The sequence below is a fragment of the Corvus brachyrhynchos genome, unplaced genomic scaffold (assembly GCF_000691975.1).
Source record: "Corvus brachyrhynchos isolate BGI_N302 unplaced genomic scaffold, ASM69197v1 scaffold46, whole genome shotgun sequence".
NCBI classification, from domain to species: Eukaryota; Metazoa; Chordata; class Aves; order Passeriformes; family Corvidae; genus Corvus; species Corvus brachyrhynchos.
This window is the reverse complement of record NW_008238838.1, coordinates 2,009,876-2,031,657: the sequence shown is the minus strand read 5'-3', so window position 1 is coordinate 2,031,657 and position 21,782 is coordinate 2,009,876. Positions and strand designations below refer to the sequence as shown.

Here is a 21,782-nt window from a genome sequence, read left to right as displayed (position 1 = left end):
CTGCCTGCAGCACAAGAAGGGGTTTATGGTGGTGGCTACAGGCACTCCTTTCTCAGGGTGATGGACGTCATCGATTCCTCCCTGGAAACAAAATGCTCTTTAAAAACAAAGCGAAAGAGCTGAACTGGCCGTGCCTTGGGTCTGGATCCTGCGCGTCCCCCCCTTGTGTGGCCTTTCCGGGGGATGCCCTGGCCGTGCCGATAACCCCGGCTCACGCTGGCCCAGCCCCCGGGGAGAAGGGAATTAGCACTTCATATTTCTAACGTGCAAGGCGGGAGCAGAGGCCCGGCCTGACGGCATCCAGGCTGTCCTGTGCCGAAATTCCTCCCACTCCTTGCCAGCAGCCCTGCTTGGGTTTTGTCTGAGCCCTTTATCCTGCCAGAGTCGGCATCTCCCCCAAACCTCCCTCCTCCTGGGACTGCTGGTAGCAGAATGTGAGAGGTTGGGACAGGGTAAAATGCTGGGGAAAGCTCAGGTCACAACATCAACCCTCCTGGCCGCGAAATTTGGGCAAAGTTTCCAAAGGACTGGGCTCCTGCCGGGGTCTCCATCCTCCAGCATCATCCTTGGGGTCACACAGGGGCCTTGTCCCGGGCTGTTGTTGGGTTGTGCTTGGGTTTTTTGTTCTTTAATACCACATTATTTTTATTTAAGCCTCTTTCCCAAACATGCCCTATAAAATCTTCAAGCAACGTCCCCTCTCCCTGCCCCTTCCTCCCCGTGTAAATATTTTTAGCTCTCATAAACACAAGCCATTAAGCACTCGAGAGTGAAAAGCAGAGTTCTGGGGAGGCACCACTGTAGGGGCAACGCTCCTCTTGTTAAAGCACAACCCAAAATTACCCCCTTACGAGGGGGTCCCCGCACTTCCAGAGGTTCCACACCTCCAGAGGTTCAGCACTTCTGGCTGGACCCCTTGGGGTGGGTTTGGGACCCACCAAATGCTCGACCCGATTCCTGCTCCCCTTTATGGAGAGATGGGAGGAGACAAAGCTCTGCAAAGTAGGTGCTAAACTGGGATTTTTTCAAAGGAAAACCCAAAGGATGAGCCAGCCAGAGCTTAGGGGGTTGCAGCAATCCCCAAAATGTCAGAGAGCTTGGAAAATTCTCATCCCCAGCCTTAATTCTCCCAAAACTTTTTTGGACACCATGAAGGAGATGCTGTGTGCAAGGATGCTTTGCTGTCTCTGGATTGTGTGCTTTGATCACAGAATACCTGTGAAATCAATTCCAATAAATTTCCCAAATTTAATGGAAAATTCACCCTTCTTTTCCACCTCCTAAACTCAAAATGTCGAAATCTGGGGAAATCTGAGCAGCCCCATAATTTCCGTGTGTTCTGCTGGAGGCCAGCACCCTGACTTTACACAAATTGCACAAGGGACCACAAAGGAGATAAATAAATTCCCTGCAAGGATCACTCAGAGCAATGCAGGCAGAAATGCTGTCCAGCTCCTGGCATTCGAGCCTGGTTGTGCAATGAGCAGGAGGGCTGGGATTGCACTGATGAGTGCAAGATGTCCCCAGGAAAGGGACATCCAGAAAAGGCTGGAGCAAGTCAACAGTGCCAGGAAAGGACAGTGGGAAAGCTTTTGACGACAGCAGAGATGACTCTGCTTGGGTGCAAGAGTCCTTGGAAGAAGGAAAGGGGTAAGGATGTGGGTTTGGGACAAAAGTGGCTTTCACTGGATGTTTGGGGTCTGGTGTGTGGGGCTCAAGGGGGTCTTGCAGAGCTGGACCCAGCAAGGCAAGGTTTAGGGACGAGGGCTGGGAAGGGGCTCAGTGGCACGGCTTAAATGGAGCAGGATGGGAGCTGGGCTCCTGTCCAAGGTTCAGGGCAAGGCAGAACTCTGAAGTTTCCCAAGCTGCCCAAGCCTCCTGGGCCTGCAGCTTTGCAGCCTCCCAAGATCAGATTCCCATGATGGATGCTTAGTGGCAGGAACACAAAGCTGCCCCAAAGGGCCCAAATCCCATCTGCTGCGCAGTCTCCTCAGGCTGTTTGTGATATTTAGATTTCTGAAGAAATCAGCGAACAAGGAGGAATTTCTCCCTGCTTTGATGCTCCTGTTTCCCTCCTCCCTGGGGAATGTCCCTTCCCCCTGCTCCGATGTAAGCCCAAGGTCAATCCATCTAAGTTCCCACAATCCACTGCCCAAAAAAGCCTCCTGCTGGGACACGATCCTGCTGCCATCAGGTGCGATCAAACCTGCTCTCCTTCTCTATCGGGCATTTATAGGATTTGTTAAGATGTGATTTGCACAATTTAGGAAAACATGCTTTTTTTAAACTCTCCTAATCTCTGAGCAGGAGCATCCCAATTTTTGCAAGTCTAGAGGGTTTTTGTAATTGTTCCTTTCCCTTCTGCGTCTTTCTCACACCTTCACTTCCACCTTTCTAGGGGAATAGTGTCGTCTCCGAGGCTTTGTGGGCTTTGCTTTCCAAAGGGAAAGGGACGCTGAGCACCTTTTCTAACCCAACAGCCAAGCCCTCAAGCATCATTTTCCATCTCATGCAGCCCTGAAATGGGAGAGGTCTCATCACCAACTGGTGTAAATGGGGGTGACATCGACTGGGAAGGACATTCCCTCCTTCACAGCAAAATCCACGTACAACAAAATCCTCCTGCGCTGTTCATGTTCCTCTCGCCTCTCCCTGTTTTCCGGCACACGGATCCAAATCCCTGGACTGTGGATTGGGTTTGCTGTCCCTGCACCAAGGCAATGTTGGGCTTGGGGAAGGGGGGTGAATGTCAGCTTGCCCTGGGTCATGAAAAAACCACACACATCCATTTTCCTGTCAAGCTGGCTTTAAACAAGCCCGATGTGAGTAAACATGGAAGCGCAGACTGCGGAGCCTGTACAAACACTCCTGAGAACAGGGCTATCCTGGCAGATGTGAGCAGCCAGCAGGCAGGGATGTGCCAGGAGCGTAAAGGAAAAGGCGACCCAGGAGGGAGAGGTGCTGTGGCCTCTGGATCTGGTCCTTTCCGGTGGGTGGGATGCAGGAGGCAGCAGCTCAGAGCATCCCCAAACTCACTCCCATGTGCCTTGTTTGGCTCTGATTCAGCCCAAATCCCCCACGGGGTGTGCCGGGGTGGGGATCACCTTGGCAGGGCACGCTCCGGGCAGGGTTCGTTGGTCGTGGACGTTTATTATCCGCAGGGGCTGAGCTGAGGCACGTGTAGGAGAGCAGCCACGATCCTGGAATAATGTTATCTTAGCAAATGGGTTTGTTATGGTTGTCGGCTTCCTCGAGGAGCCTTTCTTAATCTGGAAAAGCAGAGGGCCCAACGCGGCGGGAAGTTTTTCATTATCGGCTCCGAGGAGTTCGGAGATGAGAGATTAGAGGGAAAGGCACAAATCCACTGCTCCAGGAAAGAAAAATACAGGATTGCTCTTTGGTAAGATGTGAAAATGTCTTGGAAATACTGGCTGCATCCAGAGTAAGACATTGTCTCTATTTGTATTGTATTATTCTATATTATTACACATTGTATATGCTATGCATTGTATATTGCATCTGTTATGTATTATATAATGTTATTTATTATAATAGTACCAGTCAAAGGAGTTGAACTCGATGCTCCTCGTGGGTCATCATTTCCAACTCAGAAAATTCTTTACTTCTATGATCACTGTGTTGCATTATTAGATATGATGATGATGATGATGATGACTATGTAATGTGGTGTTTCCAGCCTGCACACCACAGGCACAACCAGGACCTGAAGCCTGGCAAGGAATCAGGAATTTCTCAACATCATGGGGTGCACCCACCAACTTGATATTTTTTTCCCATTTGGGAAAACTAACTGTGGAAATTTTATTTTGTGATGCAGGATTTCTTTTTTTTAAGAGGCACCTGCAGAAATCGAAGGTGATGGGTCAAGAGAGGAGTTTTGTTCATCCCCTGCAGCTGGATGGTCTCTGATCCAGCAGAGCAATGTGGTTTCTTGTAAATACACATTTTTCCAGTGAAAAACTCCATACATGTCTTTTGCTCATTATCCAAACTTGAGCCCTAACACAACTCCAATGGGTTTGGAATCTGTCCAGCAGGAGCAGCCATGTCCTGAGCAGGGGCTGAGCCTCTGCAGCCTAGATTTGAGCAAGAGCTCAGGTTTAAATCTGGCTTCAGAGGTTGTTTGGCACAACACCCAACAGTCAGGGGAGAAGAGGTATCTGTATGTCCATACATTTAGATAGAGATATAGATATACAGGTGAACCAATTTGGGGGACTAAAAATACAATGAGGAACACTAAAAGGAGAGAAAAAGGGATGGAAATAGCAGCACATGGGATGCAGAACCAGAAGGTCCCATCCCAAGTGGGTTTCACCTTAATACGAGCAAATGTAGGCACTGAAACATCTCACTGCTGCTCCATGAAGGATTCATCCCCAAACATTTGGGCTCTCTACCCAGAGTAAGGAGGATTTAAGGCCTTTTCCTAGATATCTGCGCTCGTATCTCTCCCAGTACACTGCTGGCATCCATCAGCGGAGCTCCACGTCCCCTGCCCGTCTGTCCCACATTTTCAGCCTCTCCACACCACAAGGGGAATGTTGTTGGGGTTTTTTTATCTCCTTCTCACTCCAGTTTTATCAGTTGGTTATTTATTTGGGTTTATTGCCTTCCTTGTTCGTTTTGTCGTTTCGTTTACTCAGTCCCCCACGCTGCTGAAATGAGGCACCGAAAAAGAAAATATAGGACAAATAATTGTTATTTACATGTTCTCTGGAACAAGCCAAGAAAGAGTCTCTGGGGAGAGGGTGGGATTCGCCTCTGTTTGTTTCCTCAGAGGCAATATTAAATGGAAAAATGTGGAAAGGCGGCTGGAAGAGTTAACCCTTCCCAGAGCCGCATCTCTGCACCATGGAGAGGGCTGAGATCCTCCAGCAGCAGGAAGGAGACAGAGGATGAATCAGAAACAGGTTCCCTGGTGCTTTTGGCTTCCCACCAAGCAGAAACAATGGAAACAACAAAAGGCAAGAGGAATCCCTGGCAGGGAGCAGAACAAAGCCCTGCAGTCTGGGCAAAGCCAAGGGCACGGTTATTCTTTTCCCATATAAACTCACTCCTCCCCCCCAAAAAATACATATAATAGCCCCAGTGGTGTTGTTAGGAGTGAATCCCAGCTGGATTTGGTGAGGAATTCCCAGGCCTGGGTGTGGAGGCGTGTGGCACGTGCCGGGCTGAGGGCCCAGCTGTGTGGGATGCTCTGCTCAGCATCGCCCCAGGGGCCAAGGACCAACTGTGCCTTCCCCAGGGGCAGCTCCAGAGGGAATATTTGCGTGCCCCTCACTTTGTACCAATTTTGGGGCTTTGATTTTTCTTTACTAGGAGGAAACAAACCATTGACACCTCCAGCTCACATGACACACTAATTCCAGGAAACTTGGCTTTTCCAGGTCCAAATAGGACCTGAAACATCATCACCATAAGCCATGACTGGAAAACCAACACTTCCAGTAATCCTTTGGATGCATTAAAAGAAGGAAGGAAGGAAGGAAGGAAGGAAGGAAGGAAGGAAGGAAGGAAGGAAGGAAGGAAGGAAGGAAGGAAGGAAGGAAGGAAGGAAGGAAGGAAGGAAGGAAGGAAGGAAGGAAGGAAGGAAGGAAGGAAGGAAGGAAGGAAGGAAGGAAGGAAGGAAGGAATTGTGGAGACTTGTTTATACAGAGACAGAATTTCTATAATAAAGAGAATCTTAATTGCTTTAAAATCCTGTGCTTCCCATTTTCTTCAAGATGCCAGGTCCCAGCTCTTGAGGACACAGTCTAAGGACTGACAGGAGATGCGTCATCTCTTTTCACTTCCCTTCTCTTCCTCAAAAGCAGAAAAAACTTTCAAAGGGACTGAGCCACAGGCCTTCTTTTCAAAAAACTACACACTTCAAACAGTTTTATGCACCCCAAAAAAGCACAGTGTGAGCAGCAGGAAAGGGATTTTCCCTTCCTCTCCCATCTCCTTGTGGCAGCCCCTCCAGGGATGGTGGGGCACAGCAGGCACCAACTCTCTGAGGGGCTCCGGCTGCTCTGTGGTGCTCCAGGGATGTGGAGCAGCCAAAACCCCCAGGATTCAGGTGGGATAACATCTGCTTTGCATTAGCATCTCCCTCTTGAGGTTTCTCTTGTTTTTATTCTTTCTCCTCATTTCCTTTTCTCTCTGCTCACTCTTTTTCTCCTTCCTTTGGGAGCAAGCAGCTCAGCCCAGGTTCCCCCTGTCTTTCAGTGTCCATTTTCCCCTGTGTTTGTTTTTCCACCTAATATATCCTCACCTCCAAAGTAAGTGCTGAACCCGGGGGTTAATGGGCAGCTTGGGAAAACTCTAATCAAGGCCATTCCTTGCCACGATGATCCTGCACGACCCCAAGTAAGACCCTAAACGCCAGATCTCACCTCCTGAATCCTGGGGGTATCCGAAGATGGATGAAGGTGTGGCCTTTAGTGTCCCTCATTTCATGTAACATCTAGCATTGGGATATCGGTTTTTTATCCCCAAATTCCCTGAGATTTTTTTAAGATGCCCAGATTGACCATGCTTCAATAGACTCAGTCTGCTCCTCATCATCCTGCTGCTTCTTTCCCTCCATCCCTGGTCCAGATGTCCTTCCCTACCTCTCATGCCAGGTTTCTACAGCATATGGGGCTGCTCCTGGGCAGCACACAGCATGGAGAACACAGAGATCCTTCATTAGCTCTGTCACGATGATTCTCTGCAATGAGCACAATTTGGAGACGTGTTTATACTCTGCCCCTTGAAAACATTCTGAGTGGTACAGAGTTGCAGACAAGGCCACGGCGTACATTAACAAAAAAGCCCTCCCTGCTTTGCGAGGTGGGGAGGGATATATTCAGGATATTTTCTCCTCTCTGTGCACCCCAAAGGCTTTGATTCAACCTCAGTGGAAGCTTCCAGCTTTGCTTACAGGCTATATCAAGCAGGGAGGTGCTGAGGTCCCTGCTCAACATAAAGACTGTGCTTAAGGGCTGAAAAAAATGTGCGGTTTTTTAAGTGAAAATAGCAATTAAATACTGAAACGTGGCCCCGAGTGCCTCAGCAGCTCGGGGACAGTGTGTTGTTTAGCCAGCTCTGACCGTGCCCAAAGCTTCAGCCACCTGAAAATGTCTCAGATGCTCTGATGGATCCCTGTGGTCTCTATTTTTTAATTTAGGGCAAAAAGCAGCTGTTACTGCGAATAATTACCCTTACGTCTGGATTACACAGTGTTGTTCCCTTCACAACTCCAAAACATTGTTCCTTGAGGACTTGTATTTCCAGGGCTGTCAATCCAACACCTTTCACTGGCACTAAATTCATTTACAAGTGGGGGGAAAATAAAAAACCTTTAAAAAATAATCAAGGCACATTAAAGAACCATTTGGGAGCCCATCCACCTCCCAGGCTTGCTTGGCTGAACTTGATATTAATTAGGCTAAATCCAAAGGCAGCACCTTCCCCAGGAGTTGGCTGGAAAGCTCTCACCACTCACCCCGTGGCTGCAATTTCCAAGGGTTTTACCTAGTTAAGGATTATAATCTTTAACAGCTGCCTGATTTACTCAGCTCATTCCCTCGGAGATGCTGACACCGTGCTCAGCTGATAAATCCTGTCCTGCTCCTCCTGCCATCGCTTCTCCGAGGATGATGCCTTTATGGGAGTGAAAGCATGTGATGGAGACCTCCAAAAAGATAAAACCCTCCTCCTGCCGCTGGTCAATAACGAGGTGGGAGTTTGCTTGCCATAAATCCATGAGCTCTGCTTGCCAGGTTAGTGTCGGCCAGATAAATTTGGCACTGACCGTGTTGTACAATTAGAAAAAAAATATTAGAAAAAAGAAAAAAAGAAATAAACCCAAAGCAGCAGAAATGCTTGTGGGAATGTGTCAGTTTGCTGGCTGGGAGGACAACAGGGCAAGTTTAGTCTGCTGCAAGGGCCGGCATTGCCGGGGGGTCGGCATTGCCGGGGGCTTGGCATCCCTTCCCAGCAGGTCCCACAGCCGTGCTGGGGCTCGTCTCCATCCCAAGCTGCCCAGGCTTCCTCTGAGTGCCTGGCCCGGGATTCGGATCATTCTCAGAGTGGGGAAAAGGCCTTTTGTGCCTGAAGAGCAGGATTTTCCCTGCCAGGTTCAGGGAGAACCAGCTGGAGCCGCATTATCGAGGTGTCGGTGCCGGGGGAGCTGACAGAGAAAAGCGGGAAGAGGGGCTGGGGTCTCACATCCTGGCTCCACGGCAGCATTTTGTTTTACATCTCCAAGCTCAAGTGAACATTCCCATTTTCCCAGGCACAGCAGAGCCCTTCCCAGTTTCTTTCTTCTCCCAGGAGAGGTTTTCTGCAGGACATGTGTTATCAATTAAGTCCATTAGTTCCATGTACGTCTGGTTTTGCTTTTGTCTCCTGGCAAAGCCCAGTAATTATAATTATTATTAATAGTAATGGCAGTAATATATATTTATGTGTGTGTGTGTGTGTGTATAGAGATACAAAAATAGCAAGGCAGCACCCCAGCCCCAGGGAACCAATCCACAGCCACATCGAAGCCCTGCACCAGAACAACAGATGAGGCAGGAGCATTTCCCTCACCCTCCATGGTTTCTCTCCCTCACACTGCACTCCAGGTAGTCCCTTTTTTTTAATTTCTTTTTTTAAAGCTTCTTGGGTTTCAGCACAGGACAAATGTAAACAAGCAGATTTGCAGGCAGTCCCAAAGGCAGGATTGAGTTTTAGCTTCCTAAAGACCTTTGGAGTGCTCTGCCCAAGCCATCTTCAGCTCTCCAGCTCAGCCAGGGATGGAGTTGGACCAAAATGGGGATTCCTGGCCATGATTCCTTGGCCTGAGGGGATGAGTCTCATGCCTATTGCTCCATCAGACCATCCTCCACCTTCACTTCCCTGCAGGTGAAGACACATCAGTGTCCCCTGAAGGGAAAAGCAGCCAGTTCAGTCCTTTATTAGGTACTCGAGAATCCAGAGATGACAAATTCTCAGTGAGGGGAAGAAACAATAAAACCTTTTAGTGCTGGAAAATGAGGGATCCGGAGAAGCATCGCTGGCAGCATCTCGTGGCACTGGGAAAAGCCATCCCTTCTGCTCGGGCACGGCCTTGCTCTTGCACCAGGAGCCTGTTCCTGTGGCCTGAGCCTTGCTACTGATGCAGGACATCCCCTGAGTCACCCTCCTGCTGCCCCACGAGGCCATCACCAGCTTTCCCTGCCTCAACACCCCCCTTCCCTTCCAGAGGGTGTTTCTGGCATCGATGCTGGGTTTATTTCCTCCTCACCAAGTAAATATTTGGAGATTGTGTGGGGTTTTTATCTCTCTGGGTGATCTTTAGGGGCACCTGGTTAAAAGTGTGGGGCTGTCACCTGGAGGAGCAAGGTGATAGTTTTAACTGAATTTTCTGCTCTTGAACAGATACTTGAGGCAGAAGTTATGGCTATACCGGGTGGAAATCTTCCTCCCTGTTCCAAATAAATTCATTTGCAGCTGGTGCCTTTGCAGTGTGGGATATTTTGGGGTGAAAGTGAATTTTACTCTGAGGGGAGGCACAGGCAATAAATCCTTTATATCCCTGTAGGAGCTGCTGAGGGGGAAGGCTCCCAGTTGTGTCCGTTTCTTTATGATTAAACATTAGGGAGAAATTCTCACACCCCTGGCACAGAGAAACTGTGACTGCCCCATCCCAGGAAGTGTCCAAGGCCCGGTTGGACAGGGCATGGAGCAGCCTGGGATAGTGGAAGGTGTCCCTGCCCATGGCAGGGGGTGGGATGAGATGAGCTTGAAGGTCCCTTCCATCACAAACCATTCTGGGATTCTGTGATGACGAAAAGCAAACTGAGCTTTCCCCCCCAATAAAACACATGAAATTTGCCAAATCATTACATCATAACAGGGAAATAAATTGCATTTGCTGGGGGAAAATAAAATCCCAGGCACTCAGCTGAGAGCTGGAGGGGGTGACATCAGGCATCCCTGAGCTGACACGGCCCAGGAAAAGGAAGGGCTTTATCTCACCGTTGGCCCTGGTGCAACAGGGAAGAAAGAGCTCTGACTCAGGGAGGGTGTGCTGAGAATTTCAGGAGAAACACACAGACAGGGTTGTTCCAGGATGTGAGAGTGCTGTTCCAGCTTACATCAATCCTTTTAACTCCATATTCCTGTTACCCTGACAAAAGAACATCCTGATTCAAGCCTGAGGAAAACCAACCTCTTTCCTTTAACATCCCCAGTTCCCTTGGGGCTCACAGGGACTGATTCACCACTGAGCTCCTTCAGCCTGGGTTTGTTTTTTACCAATAACCAATCGTGTAGCAGAACCAAGTCAGAAGAAACCTGTTGGGCTTTTAAAGGTGATGGTTTTGTTCTTTAGTTAAGGAGCTGACACTATAAAGGGGTCAGGATCACAGTAAGACAAGGAATGCCCTGCAGCCTCCAACAAAACAACTTTTGCAAGACCGTGTCCCCCGAGAACCAGGTGTAACTTTAAATACAGATTTATTTCAGGTTTGCTATTGACGCACAAACAGCAGAGATCGATGTTCAGTATACATGGTATACACAAAGCAGCCAGTACCATCGGCATCTCCGTCCTTCTGCTGCACCCTCAGCAAAAGAACCACACACAAGGAATCCCTCCCCTCCTCAGGAATGAGGCTGACAATTTCTTGGTGGCTTAGAAACCAGCTGTGGGATGGCAAGACTCTAAAGGGCAGCTCCTCAGAGCTCTGTCCCCAGAGGAAAGCGCAGCAGGCTCAGATATGCAGGAAAACCCTTGGAAAATGGATGGTATGTTCATGGGAATGGAGACCTGGAAGGGATTTCCTAAGAACATTAACTCCCGTTCCCTGCTGTGCAGAGCAACCACAACATCTGCTCCTGGCTCTGTGGAGCAGCGTGGAGACCTAAAATATTATTGTGTTGAAAAAGGCATTACATCAATCCAGGGAGGATGAGCCCACAAACATTGTCACCAGGAGTTTGAGAGCTGCTGGAAAGACCCCACAAGGGAACCCTCATGGCACCTGTCCCGTTCCTTGTCATTCTCACCTTGCTCACACCTTCTGGAGCCACCCAAGGGGCAACAGAGTCTCCACGTTGTACCTCCAAGGGACTGAACAAGCAAGGCAGGCTCCAAGCCCCTATTTGCTGACACGGAATCTTCTGCCTACCCAAAATCTGCATCTCATCCCTGAAATACCTTTCTGCTGATCCCAGTAACCACGCAGCTTGACCCAGAAGCTTTGGCCTGCCCACAGTCACAGCTCGTTGATTAAGAGGCACCTTCATCAGTGAGAAAGCAAAAAATTCAGCGCTGCCTGATGATTTGATCCGAGCAAGAGACCTCAATGATGGGTTCAATCGTGCTTGGGAGAGGTAAAACAGCCTCTGACCACAACGGGCACGATGCTACAAAACCATCAGAGGTGCAGAATAACCCCAGAATAACTGGAGGGGGAAGCTGGTTGTAGATGCTTTGCAGCAGCAAGAGGTTCAATAGTCCCTCGTTCCCTGCATGCCTGAACCCCACTGAGCCCCTCTTCCCCAGGAAAGCCAAAGACCCAAATTAATCTACCCAAAAGTAGATGCCAGGGAAGTCACCCCAGTTCTGATAGAGCTCAGGATATCTCAGGGAGGCTTTAAACAGAGGGAAAATACCCCAACCTGGTTAAAGATTGGAGACTATGGGATGTCTGGGCATGACATACTGGTCCCGTTAAGCATTGAGCACCATTTCCAGAGCAGAGTGAAGTATCAGCGACTGGGGGGGCTGTGTCTGACCCTGTGGAGCTACAGCACAGTTGCTTGTTGCTTTTTTGGAATGACAGCTCAAACCTCAGGTCCGCAGTGATCCGTTTTAGCCCTGAAAAGCTTCAGGTGGACCAGGCTGTAAAGGAGCGTCCAGATGTTCACACAGCCCCATCCCAAAGCACCATAGGAAACCTCAGGCAGGTGAGATCCCCTGGGAATAACACCAGCCCTGCTATGCAAGGTTTACATCCATCAGGAGGGGAAGAAGGAGGTTCAAAAAATACAGAGTTAAGCACCATAAAATTTACACTGGTCAGGTCATAAAAGTGAGGAGAGAATGAAAATAAAGCCACCACCTTCCAGCCTGACCCGGGGATGCCACTGGGACAACAAAGTCACCACCAGCAAGCCCTGGAGGCATCAGTCCCAGTGCCTCATCGCACCGGTGGTCATTGCATTGGTAAATCCTTTTGGTCCTGTTTAGCATGAGTGTTGGGAGAGTCCAGGGAGAAGGGAGGTAGGGTTGGTCCTGGGAAGGTGGGGGGAGGCTTCATCTGTGCAATTTAGGGGCATCTCCCTGCCTGTACCACAGATCCATCACAGGCAGTGATGATCCTCCTCATTTCCATCTGTCCCCCCAGTTCCCAGCCTCCACCGGTGGTTTCCGCGTTGTTCAGTGGCTTCGAGGTAGATGTTCATTCCCGCTCTGTCTCCAAGCGACCTGGCTGGTAAAAGCCCTCTCTCCCAGGAGCATGGGGTTGTCCCCACACCCAGGTCCCTTTTTATTCCCATTTTTTCTTATTTTTCCCCCTTTTGCTATGTGCTATGGACATCTCCCCCACGCCCAACCTCTGGCGGCTGCTTGGCTGCACCCAGCCATAGGAACACCACGCCCTTCCTTGCAGACACCCCTTGACCTGCTCAGCACGGCCTCAAGGTGCAGAAATCCAGCTCCTGCGGCTTCCTCCGAAAATTGCAACTCTCCCGGGGCAGCAGGCGCCCAGTAGGGACCAAGCACTTCAATGCCCGTCTCTTGAAACCCCGACCGCAGCTCTTGGAGCAAGGAGACCACGGTCCAGCTTCCCAGGCCGGGCAGGGCTCCCCGCACAGCCGGACGTCGGCGGGGCGCTGCGCCGCGTCACACTCGGCGGCCGGCTGGCCGTAGGAGTCGCGACAAGCCACCGAGCGCTTCTGCAGGCCATCGCCGCAGGTGACAGAACACGCCTCCCAACCGCCCACCGCCCACTTGTAGGAGGGGCGCTTGTAGCTTGGTCTCCCACCATCCAAGCGGTTGGACAGGCTGAGGACGTTGTTGTTGAGGTCCGGTGGGGTCTTGCCCTCCTTCTTGTAGGAGGACTTTTCCTCCTTGCTCTCCTTGGGGAGGTAGAAGGAGTAGCGTACCCGAGGAGGGGTCATCTTTCCCACGGAGAGCACCTCCAGAGTCAGGGGTTCCTGGATGGGCTTGAAGGCTTGGAGGCTCTCGACGGCGGTGCCGGTGCCGCTGTACCGCAGGACGCTGCCCTTCACCATCAGGTCCCTCTCGACGGCCGAGACGATGAAGTGGCCGGTCCGCAGGCTTCAGCGCCAGGTAGTTGTCATCGCTGATGAGTCCTTTGTAGCCCCGCTGCCGGATGTCAATGTTGGAGGCGCCCGCGGGGATGACCACCACAAAGTTGTAGCCGTGCCTGGAAGAGAAGAGCAGGCAGGGCAGGACATCAGGCACAGGGACATCGTGCTACTGCATTACTTCAGCCCTCTACAGCTGCAGCCCTGAGATCCTCCCACCCCTACATTTGTCTTTGTCCTGTGAAGATCATTTTAAGTCTCCTCCCTGTGTTGAGGTTTTTCTAGGCTGATGTCACCCAGCTACAGGAAGATGCTTCAGCTCCTCTGGCTCAACAGCACTCCACCAGCAGAAGTCAACAGAACATTAAATGTGTCCCGCTTCTCCTTCAGAGCCAGCCCAGGTCTCTGTGCAGTGATGGACACGAGCACCAGCAGATTTTGCTTGGGCTGGATTTATCCCATCACCATCTCCACGACCTTCCTGCATCCCCCACACCAAAACATAGAGCTGGGAGAAGGGGAAGCATACATGGTGACCAAACACTCACATGGGTTTGGTGAACAAGCCCGAGACCTTCTTGCAGCTCTTGTTGTCCCCTCCGCAGACACTGCATTTGTCGAACTTCTTCTTGGAGCCCAACTTCCCATCACAGCCCGCCTTGATGCATTTGCCCTGGACGCAGACCGAAGTGGAGTCCGGGGAGCAAGGGGTGCCATCCACAACCTAAACCAGGTGAGCAAAACAAGCTGCTGCATTTCCCTCTCACACCCCCCGAGGTCCCCCAGCTGTGTCCGTCCAACCCCAATCCATCCGACCGATCCTGAGGAGATGCCAGCAGCACCATGTCGCTCTTCGCTCATGTTCTGCTTTGAAGGCAGGATTTTTGGGGTCTCTGAGAAGAGATGGATGGGACTACATCCCTTTTCTGCTCCCATCTGCAGAATTTCCTGCCCTTTGCATTGCAGGGAACAAGCTGCACAGGGGACACTGCTGACACCACCCCACTCGGTCCCATGTCTGGACAGGCACCCTGTCCTGCCCATTGCTTCCCCAGTACCATAACTATCATCCTCTACCCCAGGACTACAGGAATGTGCCAGAGGCACCTTTACAAGAGGTAAAAAATGAGGACTTCCAGAGGAAGACCCTCCATGGACCAACTCCAGCCCCAAGCTGATTCATACTAGACTGGTGGACTCCCCTCCTCTACCACCTCATCTAACACCATCCACCCAGCAGACAATGAAAATCTATTCATTTCCAGGGAGCCTGGAGCCATCCCACTGTCCAGACACTGACCCTGGGGGTCTCTCACCAACCTTGGGTGCCAGCACATAGAAGTAGCCGGTGCCGTTAGCCCGGCAGATGAGCTTGCACTTATCCCGGGGCGAGACACCGGAGTATTTGGGAACCCAGGAGACGGAGGCAGTGAGGCGGTTTGTGCTGTGACTGTAGCCATTGAAAGCCTCACACTGTTCCTCACGGAAGCTCTTCCCTGGCACTGAAAATAAGAGGGGTGTGGTGTTGGGCACCAGCCTGGACCTCCAGCTTTAGTTTCAGGGGGTTGTTACAGCTCAAGCCGAGCTCCAGCCCTTACCTGCAGCAGCACAGGGCTCCAGGTTGCAGGAGCGGTACTTGACACGGATGCCCTCGCAGTAGGAGCCCCCGTTGGCTGGCACGGGGTCGCTGCATTCCCGCCTGGCCAGCTGCACCCCACCACCGCACGTCCGTGAGCACGGCCCGTACGGCGCCCACTTGGCCCAGCCACCGTCCACCTGCAGGGATGGACGGCATGAGGCACTGCACACCCTTCACTGTCTCCACAACTCACAGGCAAAACCTCCAACTGCCCACAAACCTTCCTTGTGAGGGGAATCCAAGGGGCAGACACTGATCTTTTCTCTGTGGTGACCAGTGGCAGGACCCAAAAAAGTGGTCTGAAGTTGTGACAGGGGAGGGTTAGGTTGGACAGTAGGAAAAGTTTCTTCTCCCAGAGGGTGGTTGGGCACAGAGCAGGCCCCCCAGGGAAGTGGTCACAGCCCCAAGCCTGGCAGAGCTCACGAAGGATTTGGACAATACCCTCAGGCATGTGGTGTGACTCTTGGGAATGGTCTTGAGCAGGGACAGCAGCTGGACTCAATGATCCCTTCCAAAACAGCAAATTCTGTGAGACTTGCCCAGGGCTGGCTGGAGAAGAGCAGCATCCTCACTCCTTGAGAAATACACGATACCCAAGGGATCACCAGCTCTTCCCACATCAGTGTCCCCACGCTGGCTCTCCACCATCAGGAGGTTGGGGATAGCTCCACCAGCACCCACTCAGAGCGGCCCTGCGGGATGTTTTTGGGGCTCCTGGCACAGGTACTCACCCTGTACTTACTGACGTTGTGCCTCTCCACGCAGGCGCCCTTGAGGCAGAAGCGCCCGTCGCCGCAGCCGGTGCCGTCAGCCCAGGGGAAGTGCCGGGTCTGGCAGACAATCTGCCCGCGCGCCTTCCCCGTGCACCAGAGCTTGGCGCAGTACTGCATGTAGGGGCAGGGCTTGGAGCCCACCCCGAAGGCCAGCTCGCACTGCTGGTTCAGGCTGTAGCTCGTCCCTGGCAGGTCTTCGGGCAGCGGGATGGGTTTGGCAGGCTGGTCCAGCAAACAGTCCCCTGCAGGAGTGGGGAGAGGGGGTCTACCAGGTCCTGGGGGATTGTATGGAGCAGAGTGGGGAGGGAAAGCACCGCTGCAGGGAGATGAGGGAGGGATTGGGCCAAAACTATCCAGGTGCTACCCCAGGGATGCCCTCGATCTTGGCTGTATCCCAGACACAGGTGATTCCATCTCCTGGGGATGCCAGAGCTGTGCCAGCAGCCTGAGTGCAGATGTCACTGCTGGGGACACCCAGGAAGTCTGGATGCTACAGAAATGCTGCCAAACTCCCATTTCTCTCTAAATTTGTTTACGGAGCCAGGAGATGAAGCGCTCTACAGCCAACCATCTTTTCCCAGTAAACACCTGCAGGGACAGACCTGTTCCTAGGGGATAGGGACACAGGAGGGCTCACCGTGGCCACTGTCAAGGAAGTCGGTGATGATGGCAGCGCTGCAGGCTGACCAGGGGTTGGCACGGTCGATCTGGATGAGGGTGGGGGACATCATGTGGTTGGTCTTCAGCCGGCCGAAGACCTCCTCACAGGCCTTCACGTTGTCGTGGGGCATGTTGAACACGTGGCCTGGGGGTGGGATAAGGGAGGCAGCATGAATAACCCAGCACGGCACGATGAGCAGGGACCGGGGCAGACCCTTGCAAGCATGGCAGCTGTGGACAGCCCAGAAGAGTCAGCAAACATTCCAGCTCTCTCCTGGATGCCTCATGCACGTGGAAAGCACACGGGAAAGGAAGGGCAAGGGAAATTGTGAAGAGAAGGTGACAGGTGACTTCAGCACTTGCCCCACTCTCTCCTCCCAGAGGCAGGTGTGCCGTCTGCCTGTTACTTCAGGACTCCTGAATCCTGGAAACCCAGCTGCGGTAGCAACTATGAGAGCAAAGCCTTTTGCTTCCTCAGCAGTCCTTTCCCACCTGGCTCAGGGAGACTCTTGTACCCAAGGCACAGTTTCCCTATCATCGTGTACCGCCTATGGTCTCATCTCCCAGAGGCTGGAACCAGGGCTATTCTGAACCTTGCCAGCTCCTGGAATTCCCCTGAAAGGAAGAGGAGAGCTGGGAGCCTTACCCAGCTCATGGGCGGTGGTGAAAGCCGAGGGCAGCCCATCGTCCTCGATGACGGAGCAGCTGCGCTTGGGATCGCACATGGTGCCCACGTCTGCCATTCCCAACGTGTCACAGGTGGTGGCACCACACAGGTCCTGCCAGTCACAGAGGGAAGGGGTTAGTTCTGGGGACAGCACAGACATCACGGTTCCCCTTTCCCACCTCATCCCTGGTGTCCCACACACGGGGAGCTACTGATGGGAAGAAAGCCCAAAGGGGTGGGAACCACACCAGGATACGGAGGCAGGAAACCTCAATCCTGACCCAGGCCAGGCTGCAACGGTGCGTTTGCACTTAACCCTGGCAACAAGGATATGTGTAGCATCCTGCCCTGCCTTCAGCAACAGCTTTTCCTCCCCAAACAGCTCCTCCGGCCAGGGTGGAGCTGGTTTTGTCATGGAGGAGTCAGTCTGGTTCCCTTCTTCTTAAGCGTGAGCTCAAGGACTAGACCCAGGTGGGTGGATGGGAACACATCTGGCCTTGGACTCAGGGTTGAACCACTTCTCAATCTCATTTCTCAGCTTCTTCCAAGGAACAAGAAAGCCCTGGACCAGGTCCAGAGGTTTCCAAGGCTAGAGAAAGTGCTCCTGCCTTTCTAAGACACTCTGCAGCCATCCTTCAAGGAGCAACCAAGCCCAGCTGATCAAAGGAGGAACCAGCCCAGGCTTCCACCCCCAAACTGAGGACAGCCAGATCCTACATGGATGTTGCCAGGAGAGAGGCTGGGAAGGGTCTCATCCTAGGCAGATCTGCCCTTCTCCAGGTGCTGGTGCTAAGAAAAAAAGTCCATTTAAGAAACAGCGGTGCTGCAGCCTGGCAGTAACCTTGTCCCAGGTGCTCCCTTCCCCTGCTGGGATGTGGTTTTTGTTTGGGAGGGCTGGAGCATCATCCCCTCCCTTGGTGCTGCCCCAGAGGTGCCGGGGAGGCATGCAGTGGGCAGGGAGCTGTTTTCCACATGAAAAGAAAAGTAAGGGACTCACTGGGCACTCCCATGCTATAAATAAGTGTGATTCATGCTCAGCACTCGCCCAGCCAAAGCGCCTGGGTTGCTCAAAATCCTGCAGGAGCTGCTGTGCCAATATTTCCAGCAAGGTTTCCAAGCTGAAGGCATTCCCGCGCAGGCAGGTTCAGCCGTGGGTAAGTAACAGTCCTGATGACTTCAGAGAGCCCCAGCCAGGGCTGAGATGGCTTTAACAGGAGACCTGGGGCTACAGAGTGTGGAGGAACAGGCAAGACCATGATCTCCAGAGAGGTGACGTGAAGAAATGTCTGGGTCTGCACTGGTGGTGGAAAACCCCATCACACAACTGGGTTCAGTGCTTTGCTCTGCACCAATTTTCCCCACCAGCTGGGACCCTGCTGCACCCTGATCCCATCACACATCCATGTCAGCAGGGAGAAGAGGTGGCAACCCCACGTTGCAGTGGCAGGGCCACCACTGATGGGCACAGGTTGATTCATGGTGCTGGCAAGCCCAGGTGCAGAGTCCCAGTCCCAAAACACCACCAAGAGCCAGTGCCACCGCCACGCTGAGCTAATCCAGGGGTGCAGCTTGCCCAGGCCCCCCCTGCCTGTGCTCTGCCCAGGGCTGGGGGTTTGGAGGTGAGGATGGGGCATGGAGAGGAATGTCACAGCTCACAGCTCCCCGCTCACTGCTCTTTGAAGAGCTCTTTCCTCGCCAGCACAGCGAGCTTTGGCTCCCGGCCCAACACCTGCACTGACACACTGACCCACTTCTCGCTCTGAACCTCGCTGGGATACACGACCAGCGGCTCTTCAAGGGGTTTTCCCTCACTCCCCACCTCAGGACAGCCTGGGGATGCCAGGCAGCATCTCTGGGCTTTAATGAGAGCCCCTGATCCTGCACCTAAATACCTCCTTCAGCCCTGCCAGCTGTCAAGCCTGCTCAGGAGGGGAGGAGAGAGAAATGAAACAGGTTCAGGGTGGGAAAGCGCCGTGCGAGGAGCCGGCTCTGCCTTTGCTCACTGTCACCGGGGTCCCCCGCTGCCGGCACAGATGCAGGGAGGATGCTTGGCCCCCAAGGGGCTGCAGGCACCCTGCTCAGTGCATCAGCACTCTCCTGCCAGCCTGACCTTCCTGTATGGGGCCTTCCAAGGCTTTTTGTCATCCCTTGTGAACTTCTCAAGATGTTCCACAGCTCAGTTAGGGGGATCCTTGTGGCTCGTGCATTAATTCACCTACTCAGAGTCATAAGCACTCTCCCTACCATGGAGGCTTCCTGTGTGCATCCAAAGCAATTCCAAAAAGCTGAGGCTTGAGCTACAGTTTCCAAATTCCCCCACAGCATCTGCCACACGCTAGGCTGCAGCCAGATGTTCCTTCATGCAACATCCCTTTGGTTTCACAGCAAAGCAAAGATGTGCAGCAAACGTTTGCTGGTGAGACATCAAGGTCCAGGATGGGTGGGAAGAATGGACAAGCCCTTTGCCGTGGTGTGCAAGGATATTTCCAGGAGGCAGGAGTGCAGCTGAAGGCTGGATGCTCTGCAGGACCCTCCAACAAGCAGCAGCTCAGGTAGGAAGGGGCATCTGCACCCACGAGCTGGTGAGGACTGAGCTTCCCAAAGGCAAATCCATCATTCAGCATGACCAACGTCAGGAGGGAGCAAATCCAAGCAGTAAGAGAGCCCCATTTGTCAGCAACTCATCAGCACAACTGAAAACTGCCTATCAACCAGCCTGGAGGTGAAATTTAAGTCGGGGGCTTATGTAACAGCTTTTTGGCAGGAAGATAAGCTTCGGGGTGTCAGGGGACCACAGATGGATGCACTCAAGGAAGGCAGATGTCTCCCTGACCGTGTGCCTTTGCATTGAGCTTGCTTTGGGATTTCAGGAATGGATGGTTTAGCAATGTGTAAAAAATGCAGCCCAGACGTGATCCACGTCTTTTAAATCGCTGGGACCGACTCTGTCCCACGTGCAGCTCCAGTGACCTCACTGGGTTTCCACCAGAGGTGGAGCTGGCTTGTCCCTGCAGAGGTGTCAGCACGTCCTCCTCTTTGAGCAGCCCCGTGCAGGCAGGAGCGGCTCCAGCAGCCTGGGCTTCAATCCTGTCTGTGCTCCCATAGGATTTACAGCTGGCCCGGGGTGGGGGGGGGCAAGAAGACAGACAGGACAGGACAAGATCTGACACGTCCTGCACAGCACCATTCCTCCTCCAGGCCATTGTCAGCCCTCGCTGAGCCAGGCAAGGGACAGCTGAACTGAGCTGGACACTATATCCTTCCCACCCACAAGTGCTTGACCTGGAAAAATGTTTTGGGAATGGTCTCCCTGCCACTGAGGGGAGTTCCTGTCCTGTCCCTAATCCAAAAACATCTGGGCAGGGATAGGAGAAGGAGAAAATGCAAGGAGCCTTTGCTGCCAAAGCCTGCAGCAGCCAGGATAAGACGTGACTGTCCTCTCCAAGCTGGGCTCATCCTCCTCCCATCCCATCAGTGATTTTGGGATGCAGGCACTGAACCGATGTCCACACTGAGACAGGACTACAGGGAAGGAGGAACAGTGGGGGAAGGCTCTGGGAGCTTTGGTGTCACCCAGTTTGTGGGGGTGGGAGGATGCAGAATTTATCCCACACCCCACATCACCACGGAGCCGTGCCAAAGGCAGCTCCAAGCCCCTCTCCCACCGCAGGGATGCAGCCAGCCCACGGCAGTGGTGGCATTGGCTCTCCCCTCTCCCCCACTCGAGGGCTGTAGCGCTTGGCTGAATCTCTGGTGCTTCACTTCCAGCCCTGAACTGGGTCCATGCAGCGCAGCCAGTGCTGAGGAGAGGTCCAGGTTCTCAGGAGGACCTCGCACATGAGTCAGAGGAAGCAGGGAGAGGTTTTTTCTTGGCAGGTGGCACTGTGAGCTCTTCCCAGCTGGGGAGGGGGAAGCGGGACCATGCTCCTCCTTTTCTGGGCTCAGGCCTCTCGTCTCAGGGTGCACGCCAGAGCTGCAGGGCACTTGCTGCCAAGGCTCCTGCACGGAGGCAGGAGATAGAGCGGCAGATTTCTGCCCGTGGGGCAACCTGCCTTGGGCACCTCCTGGCCTCATTCACCCCACGGCAGGGATTCTTCCAGGCTGATAGCCAAAACCTGCCCAAGGGACAGCAAGGGCTGGCTCAAGCCAGCTTGCTCCATGCCTCTGCTCCCCCCACCCCAGCATCTGACAGTGGAGGTTCCCTTGGGACAGAGGGATCAGCCACAAGCACAACCTCCCCTACCATGCACACAGGTGGCAGAACACCTTAGCCCAGTGCAGGGCTCCATGACAGGGAGGACAGCTCCTCCGGGCCGTCCCCCCTGCACCCACCTGCTTGGTGAAGAGGATGGCGGTGTCCCAGTACTCGGGGTGCTTGTCGCTGACCTTGTTCCACTTCTTCTGCCAGGCGCAGAAGTTGCGCAGGGTGAGGGCGGCGTTGCTGGTGACTTTGGGCCCCTTGTCATCCTGCCCGATGAGGAGAAACTTGACTACGGAGATCTGGATGGGGTTACGGATGCTGGGGTGCTTGTAGAGGCGGGCGGCCGTGGCCATCAGGGTGAGCAGGTAGTGCTGGAGGTCATCCCCGTGGAACTTCACCATCGACTCGTCGGCCACCACCAAGGTCTCCACGTAACGCGGGACCGAGGCAAAGCGCTTGGCCCGACCGCCTTTCCCCCCCGCACGCCCCCGGTACTTGTCGAGCGCCTGCAGCACGCCGGGGGTGAGC

At 53.1% G+C, this 21,782-nt stretch overlaps 1 protein-coding gene across 1 annotated transcript; it reads right to left on the bottom strand.

Annotated features, from left to right (window-relative positions):
• Window positions 1–10,477: 10,477 nt before the first annotated feature.
• Window positions 10,478–21,781, bottom strand: ADAMTS15 (ADAM metallopeptidase with thrombospondin type 1 motif 15; the record flags this gene model as incomplete). Its single annotated transcript, XM_008636983.2, is given in 9 exon segments — window positions 10,478–13,324; window positions 13,326–13,433; window positions 13,863–14,038; window positions 14,635–14,816; window positions 14,913–15,090; window positions 15,685–15,968; window positions 16,364–16,531; window positions 17,033–17,165; window positions 21,386–21,781. Coding segments are annotated over 9 exon segments (2,280 nt in total), but the record flags the coding sequence as incomplete, so codon positions are not given.
• Between the last annotated feature and the right edge of the window lies 1 nt (window position 21,782).